General features: G+C 29.9%; 1 protein-coding gene across 13 annotated transcripts in view; it reads right to left on the bottom strand.

Annotated features, from left to right (window-relative positions):
* Positions 1-1,533: 1,533 nt before the first annotated feature.
* The window catches only part of GK (glycerol kinase), a 74,435-nt gene continuing 66,930 nt past the window's right edge, over positions 1,534-9,038 (bottom strand). For 6 of the 13 annotated variants that reach the window (XM_051985054.1, XM_051985053.1, XM_051985052.1 and 3 more), the window contains 3 exons: positions 8,142-8,222; positions 5,518-5,607; positions 1,534-3,832 (listed from right to left, as the gene is read on the bottom strand). In XM_051985054.1, coding sequence (XP_051841014.1) covers positions 3,822-3,832; positions 5,518-5,607; positions 8,142-8,222 — 182 coding nt within the window. In that variant the 3' untranslated portion in view covers positions 1,534-3,821. Of the gene's footprint in view, positions 3,833-5,512; positions 5,608-8,141; positions 8,223-9,038 lie in introns of those variants that run through there. The other 7 variants (XM_051985056.1, XM_051985055.1, XM_051985059.1 and 4 more) reach the window with 3 other exon arrangements.

Raw genomic sequence — 9,038 nt, forward strand, 5'->3', positions numbered from 1 at the left:
TTTAATCTTTGCAGAAATACTATAAAAATTAAATATATGTGTACATATATTTTTGATAGTATTACACACACCCCCAGATGTTTGCTTGGAGTATTGAAGGTTTAGAGAGATGACTTTCAGAGTCTCATTTCTCATCTGTCTACACTCATTTTGTACTTGATTTTTCCACTATTACCCTCAGGAACCTTATTAAGAAATCTCACAATTACTTCATCAATACCCTCAACTTCTCCCATTAGAGGAAGAAATCATGAACTCCTTATCCTTCACTGAAGAAGGGAGCATAGACAGATTTCCTTTCCGGACTTTTGATTTCTCCACTCTGTGCCACCTTCACTTACTATCTTATCTATTTCCCTCACCTTTCCCTTTCACTTTTGTATATTGCCTCTCTCCATTAGATTATAAACTCCTTCAGGGCAGGAGTCGTCTTTTTCATCTATGCAACTCCCAGAGCTTAACACATTGTCTGGAATATATTAAGTTTTTAATAAATGTATACCAATTATTCATTAGTGAATTAGCCAAAGGTAAAACTTGAATTTAGATCTTCCTGACTTCAAAGCACGTTCCTTTGACATATTGTATCTACTTCCTTATCAATACCTGAAATAAAGTCTAAGTGGTGAAAAATGAAAATCAATTTATTAACTTTCTCCCCCCCAAAAAAAGTAATTTATTTTTGTCAGAATTTGACATTTTATAAAAGTCTGTTGAAAAATGACCATTACCTTTAAATAACCAATTTTTAAAATGATTACATAAGCTTTTGAAACTGCTATGTAATCCTCCATTGCCATACATGGAGCTTCTGTTGGTTTACATAATTTTAGTTATTTTACTCCTTGCAGTTTTTGAAAAATGGTATTTAAAGATACTGGCCCAGCTGGGCAACTTTAGGTTCAAAATGTTGAACATCTCCATCTTGAATTTTTACTTTGTTGTTGTTGTTGCTGCTGCTGCTGAGGCAATTGGGGTTAAGTGACTTGCCCAGAGTCACAGCTAGAAAGTGTTAAATGACGGAGGCCAGATTTGAACTCAGATCCTTCAGACTTCGGGGCTGGTGCTCTATCCACTGCACCAACTAGCTGCCTCCAAAATATTAAAAGCAGTTGTTGAGAAAAGTTGACCATTGTTTAAGAGATGTTCTTTACCTTGTTTTCTATTCTTGACAATAGTTCACTGCAAAAAAGTTTTCAGGAGTACCCTTATAATTTCATAATAGAAAAAAGTTGGAGCTTATCTATTAATTGTATTTGCATGTGCAATTAGACATTCGAAATCCTTTTCCAGTCAAATCATATCTCCTAAAAGCAAGCGAGACCATGTTGTTTTTTTCTTATAAAAGAGTGTTAGCTGCTCACTATTTCAAAAAACAGCTACTTTAGTTACTAAGTTCTTCAAAGTATGCCTGTTTATATAGCCAAATGACTACTATGCAGAGTAATTAGGAAATTTCCTTAATTATACATTTTAAAATTTTGATCCAAGCCCTATTCTGTAAATGAAAAGTGCAAGTAAGAACTATGGGGCCAATTTTTTAAAGTAAATTTATTAATCATATTTTGATATCATTGTGTACAATCTCAAATAGAAATTATAAATCATGAAATTCATATAAAAATTCACAAGATGCTAAAAATAATTTGAACAGTACTTTTTCATTATTATTACAATTAATTCAACCTACCTTGGTAGAAATGTAATTGTGTTAAAGTAGCTTTCCCTCTTCCCATCTCCCCCCAAATCTGATCATTTCACAGTAACTTACTATGATAGCATTATTGATATCACCTGTCTGAATTGGAACAATCATTATAACAAAAAATAGGTGGGAAAGTAGTAGCATGATCAGAACTATAAATGAGTATCATCAATTTTTAAAAGGTAGTATAATGAAATTATTTCTACATTTGATTTTAAAAGCTTTGTTTTTAGTATCAAATAATGAAATTGTTGGGAAGTAACAATTAGCAACAAATAAAAACTTGAAAAATTTTTTTCACATGAGTTGTAACTTGTCCAAGGTTTACCCAAGTAAAATGGGAAACATTAGCAATAGACCAGTAAATAGTCAAGATTCAGATACAGAAAACAGTGTGAAAAAGAAATTCACATTTTATTGGTCAGCCCCCTTTTTATGCTGTTTTGCAAACAAATTTCAATACAAACATAAAAATAGGTCTTGATTATTAGAATATCACTTAATATTTTGGAGTATTTACAAGAAAAAAATTTTGCACAAAAACGTACATCCAAGAATTATGGGCATGTCTAATAGTAAAGGCAGAATTACTTACTTTCCTTTCCCCAAACATGCAAACATCCATATACATATTCAATGAAGGAAAAGTGCTTTTAAGAGTGAACATTATTTAAAACCACATCTTAGACTTCATTGTACTTGATTATAAAAATACAATTAAATTATATTCTATGGAAACTCATTGTCTATATTGTACTAAATATTTTCTCATTGTCATTAAAGAAGAAACACAGTTAAATTAATTTTAAGATGGTTTTAATTAGTTTCAAGAACGACTAGATGAAATCTTTAAAAGACATAAAACAGGAATAATTCTGTCTTCCAAAGTAAAAATTACTACAAACTGTGAAGTTGGTAACACATTTGGACCTAATGAAATGTTCTGACTTTATGTCCAAATTCATTTTTTTCTCTTAAAAATAATGATTCTCAATATAGCTAAAATTGAGTCAGATAAAAGTCTTTATTTGGACCAATAGTTGTAAATTCAACAATGTTCAGCATTTATCCAATTATGACATCTAAGTAAAAATGTATGACACATAGTTGAATCCAGAATAGGGTATGTTTTCATCTACTGACATGGAATAGGTATTTCAATTATAAATGTTGTTAGCTCTTCAAGAAAAAGTACCTTCTGGAGATTAATGTGCACAACAACTCTCCCTTTATGTACGTAGTCATTATCCCCCAAATATTTGTGTACATGGTAGTCCACCTAAAACTCAAATTCATTTTGACTGAGTACAATGTACTCTTTATTTTTAGGTACTACACTGTATATATACAATTTGTGGCCATACAAAGTAAAAAACACAAAAAGGAGAGATAAAAGAGAAGGAACCAAAAAGGAAGAAAAAAGTCCTTCCCTACAAGAGCTAGGCAAAAATATCGGATGTTTTAATTATATTGGTGAGAATACTTAAGTAACTGAAGAATTTCAGTTAGGTGAAATAATTTTCAGGAAAATATTTAAACTATGCTGTTATTAAATTTCCCTTTTTTTAGAATTTAGAATTGTTCAAGTATAGAACCTTTGGCCTTCCTATCACATAGGAAAGAGGCCCTTTAGGGACGAATGACAAAAATGAACCCTCTTTTAAAAAAAAAAAAAAAAAAAAAAAAAAAAGCAGTGTAGAGGTATCTCAATTGAGTACTTGCAGCCAGAGTATAAAATTCCTAATCCATCAGCATTTGAAAATGTTTGAGAAGTCATCACAAATGGACTCTTAGTTTTTTCAAGATCCTGAGGGGAAGAAGGTAAGATGATAAAAATAACTGAGGGTCTTCAGTACCTTAAAGAATCAATCCAATCTTAATTGTTGATGTTAAAAAAATACACTATGTGTTTCTATAGTTCTTTCTGCTGTGTTTTCTTTAATTGAAACCACAAGACTACCCATAGGGTTCTCATGAGTCATGCAGCATGTGGCTTATAAATAAAAATAAAGTTCTATTAGATAGTATAACACAATAAAAGAAAGAATTGCTAGATTCTTTTGGTACATAAAAAAAAGACTGCCTCCAGGGAGTCCATGGAATAGATTCAGGTTATTTATGGAATACCTAAAACAGAGAGAAAAAAACAAAAACAAAAACAAACAAAAAAATGTCAATAATACTTAATATTCAAGAGCTAAACAATGACTATTATAACTAAGAATAATGATTTTTAAATTTTCTAATAGCAAAAAATAGAAGGCAATGTGAATTAAATTCAACTGCACAAAACTTTCATGCAAACTGAAAGAAGTTAATAGCTACTCTTAAAAGAATTTCACATTGCATTTGATAATTCTAAGTCACTGATATTCTCTCTGTTATCAAATTAATATATGTGATGTGACTTAACAGAATGTTGTCACCAAAACTGGGGGGAAAAAAATGAAGATTATGACCATATTAGTTTTAGTAATGTAACTCAGGCTTTTAATAAGTGATATAAATCTTACAATCTTCCACAAATTATAAGATCTTAACTTGCTGTGCCAAAGTATTGAAAGATAGGCACAATTGATCCTCAGCAATTTTTCTCAATTTTTTTTTCTATTACAGGATATAACTATATATGGAATTGTTTCTAAAGGGGTATCAAATTAAATTTAAAAGGCTCCCTCAAGAATATTCAGAATACTTTCACTTAAAGGGCTAAGATATTAATTATTGCTATAAAGAAGCAAGACACCCTAAGGCTATATTATCCAAGGGCAAATTGAGTCTAGGTAACAATATAATTAATCCTTGCCTCCTAAATTCAAATGCAAACTTATTAAAATTTTTCTCAATAATTAAATGAGATATTTTGAAAAGAGTCACTAAGAATGGTATCATGAAGGCATTTTATTTTTTAAAAAATTCAAATACAAACAAAATCTTTTCCTTATCCAATGTAATTTATATAATTTCTATTTTAACTTTAAATACAGTACTGAACTGAATACATGCCCAAAACTTTAAAAATTTCTCATTCACAATTTAAGAGGCCAAAGGATTAAATACATCATGATTATTGATATAAGAAAAGAAAAATCAGAGTTAATAGTAGTGCCATTTTAAGATTATTTATTGTTGGTTCATTATTGCTATGAAAGTCAGAATGAGGAGAGTCAGCTATTATTAATAGCTGTTAAAAGACATTATTAATGTTCAAATCAACAGTGTTTTACCTTATATTTTTGAATCCACAATTCAATTTCACTTGCAAAAAGTACTGCAATAATATTCAGCTTTAAGCCACAAGGAATTTGGGCAATAATTTAGAGTTCTCAGCCAATGGAATAAGTGGTTATATTTAAGAATTAAGAACTGCTACTTCACATTTGGGCTTACTTTTAAGAGGGATCCAGTATAATTAAAAGATTTTTCAGTGATTTACTATAGCAAGTTTTCAACATCTACAAAAATAATTGATTCCCAAATATAACAATATTTTCCCACAAAATTAGATACTAATTTTCAGCAATAGCCCTGAATTTCATATCTTAAAATAATATTCAATTTTGCTGGGTTCCTATACATATTGGGATGCACTTCCCTCTGCCCCAAAAGCATATCTCCTTTACTACTATCCTTCTCTTCTTCTGACTTTCCCTAGAAACAATGGATCTAACTAGATAGACCTAAGATCTGTTTTCTAGGTTCTTCCATACTAAAATACCAAAAAGCACTGAAAACCTTTTTCTGCTGAGTTATCACAGACAAAATACATTTAAGCTACCTAATAAAATGTTCTAATTCAAATAATAACTAACCTGAGATGTACCTTGCTCCGATTAACATTACCATGCTAGTCACTATAAAAAAGCCCAATGGAACACTACAGAAGATATTAGGGTCACCTGCTGTCATCCAAGGAAGAGGGAATTCCAGTCAAGCAAACCGAAAGAGAGACACATTAAAAAGTGCAAATTTGTGTTAAGAATCACATGAATAGCAAAAACACAAGTCACAAAATAATATATAGTATATTTTCAAAAGCTAGCAAGGATATATTAAATCAAAAATATAATCATTATTGAAAGCTTATGATAGTTGGCAACCAATACAGAAAGCATGCAACAATAAATATGCCAAGAATATCCTTGATATATATGCTAGGCAAATCCAAAAAAAATTTTTGGGAGAGTTGAAATTGTAAGTTTAGCTTTGCTGCTGAACTATAGAATGTTAAATGAGTGATAAAGGTTTTCCCAAAGTAAGCTTGAATCACTCTCAGAATAGCAATTCTTTGGATTCCAGGAAAGAGTTATATTAGCTTAGTGAAAATAAGCCAAAATACTGGTTTATTTTATAAAGATATTAGGACTTTTTTAAAAAAATGAGTATGAAATAGATTTGGATATGCAGGAAAATAACTGCCACTCTAATTGAAACATAGAGCATTGAAAAATCAGTATGATTGCTTAGAATAGAACCTAAATAGAAGGTTGTGCAATTCTTTGAGAAATTTGGAAATATTAAGATCATCTCTAATTTGGGTAACAAAAACAACAATTTAAACAGATAATATTATACTCTTTCCCAGACATTGAGAAAATTTCACCTGATCATATATTTAGCTTGATTTTTTTTAAAATGCCATTTGCAGAATATTTTACTATTATAAAGAAGTTACTTGAAAATAGAGTCTGATAGCGAAGTACATAAAGCAGAAGGAACTTAACTCCCATTTTATCTGTACACGAAATGGTAATTTCTTTGTCTTAACAGGGCAATGTTCCCAAACCCCATCTTAATATAAGGGCTATACTAATAGATAAAACAAAATATAAAAATCTCAAAAACTAAGGGGCAGCTAGGTGGTGCAGTGGATAAGGTACCAGCCCTAAAGTCAGGTGACCCGATTTCAAATTTGGCCTTAGACACTTAAACACTTTGTAGGTGTGTGACCCTGCCTCAGCAAAAAAAAAAAAAAAAAATCAAAAAAAAATCTCAAAAAATAAATATCTGACAATTCATGAAAATTGGGCATAGCAAGAAAGAAAATTCTGTCTGTCTTAATAAGTACCTTTTACAATGTGTCCTGTTCTCACAAGAATATTAACATCTCTACAACCCATAATTTAAGCATTAGTTACAATAAATGCTACTTGAGGAAGGAATCCTCAGACATTTATATATTCATAGATCCCCATTTATTTTGATACTTCAAAAGTCTGCAATCTCCTGTATTAGTAATTAATTTCTTGACAATACTGATTGCTCCCTTTCTTAGATGATATATAAGAGCTACTATGTCTAAACCTAGTAAATCTCTTATTTAGTATCAAATCTAAGGAAGAGTTTATTGTTTTGGTAGGGTAGCATATTTACATTTGAAGATATTTACAATATGTTAAATATTATGGATAAATTGGACATTTGTTTCAAAATACTGCTTTCTGGAATGTGAAGTTCTGGAGATTTGTTTAGCATATCATTCTGTTTGTACAGTAAAAAACTAAGTGGGTCAATTCAAAGTCATTAAAATTTGTAATGTGCTTTAGGTAGTGTTTGTGTGTGTGTGTGTGTGTGTGTGTGTGTGTGTGTGTGTGTGTGTGTGTGTGTATGTATATTATAATTTTTAGACTAGTTCACAATGCTTTGGGCATATTTATAATCTTGCAAGTTCTAAGAAATCAGCAATGAATAACAGCAAATCAGGAAAAACTACCAAAGATTATTTTTCTCTCCCACTCTTCTTCAGAAAAGAAATCCTCCCAAAGAATTTTACATCTCCACAATGTTTCGAAAATACTTGTTAAATTCTATGTAGGAAATCATAATGAATTGGAATGTGAACAGAATTTGTTTAAACCACTTTTACTAAATTTTCTTATAAATTCATTTCTTCATGCTTTGAATATCACTTTGAAAATAAGGAACTATTAAACTTAAAGGCCTGTCTATAAATAATTTACTTTCAGTATAGAGATCCTACTTAAAGGTACTAAGATATTTGGCAACTTTCTTGTTTTAGATTCTTTGAAATTGAAAGGGAAGAAATTATTTTCAAACTAAGTTCTAGCTGCCAAAAATCATTTTATATGGCCTTAAATTTGCTTTTCTTTATGAAAAATATTCTGAAATTAGAATGTAGCATTATGCAATGCATCATTTACGTCATTCATACCTGATCAGTTTAAAAAATGGTAATAAGGAGTTTAAAAAATGGAATCCATGAATTTTCTTTATTTTTCCTTTTAAAATTATATTACAAATTAATTTTTTTGAAATAGTAGTAAAATAGTGACTCAAAGTAGATAAAAGTTTAACCAATTTTGATCATGTTTTTGTATTTTAGAAAAAAATTAATTGATTAGCAATTTGGTGTTCTAGATTTTTCTAAATTACTTTTGAATAAAACAATATTAATAAAGGTAATAATTATTTTTACCATTAGCAGGAGACTCTCCTGTAGCCCAGCCCATTGATTTCTGCACAGCTTTTTTCCAAGTGGCATAACGAATTTCACTTTCTAGAATTAAAAAAGGAAAATTTAATTTTTACTATGACAATCAATATTGCCCTTTATTCTGGCCAACTTACTGTAAATTACAAACTGATACATCTGTTATAAACTTTTATCAAGTTTTCATTTTTAATAGAGAAAAAGCTTTATTATTACAATAGAGTATTTAAAAAGAAAAATATTTATTTATGCCAATTAATACTAAAATTTCAAACAATACTTCCTTTATTTTCTCTAGAGGAGAATCTAGAAGTGAGAAACTGTCAATTATCTGTAAAGTTATTTGAGCTTACAATCAATATAAATGTATTATAATTTACTCTTAACATTACTGAAAGATAACCAAAATTTCATTTTGAAGCTTATTTTTCATATAGCATGCATGATATTTGCATTTATGCATTAGGAAAAATTCTCAATTTGCCTTAAAGCAAAAATATATGTATGTGGACTTTCTACTTGCTTTATCTGAATAATAATTCATTGCTATGGAAATTATTCTTATTTCAGGATTTATATCATTCATTCAAATTGTTCAATTGTGTCCTACTCTGTAATTGTATCTGACTCTTCATGACCCCATTTGAGATTTCTTTGGCAAAGAGGCTGGAGTAGTTTTCCATTTCCTTCTCCAGCTAATTTTACAAATGAGAAACCGAGGTAAACAGGGTTAAATGACTTGCACAAGGTTACATAGGTAGTCAATGTCTGAGCAAATGAGAAGTTCTTGACTCCAGGTCTGGCAATGCTAGACACCGTACCACCTCGCTGGTTTTTATTTGAATTCGTTCTATTTTGAAGATGTCCATGATTTTCAATAAT

This window comes from Antechinus flavipes, chromosome 3 (genome assembly GCF_016432865.1).
Source record: "Antechinus flavipes isolate AdamAnt ecotype Samford, QLD, Australia chromosome 3, AdamAnt_v2, whole genome shotgun sequence".
NCBI lineage: Eukaryota > Metazoa > Chordata > Mammalia > Dasyuromorphia > Dasyuridae > Antechinus > Antechinus flavipes.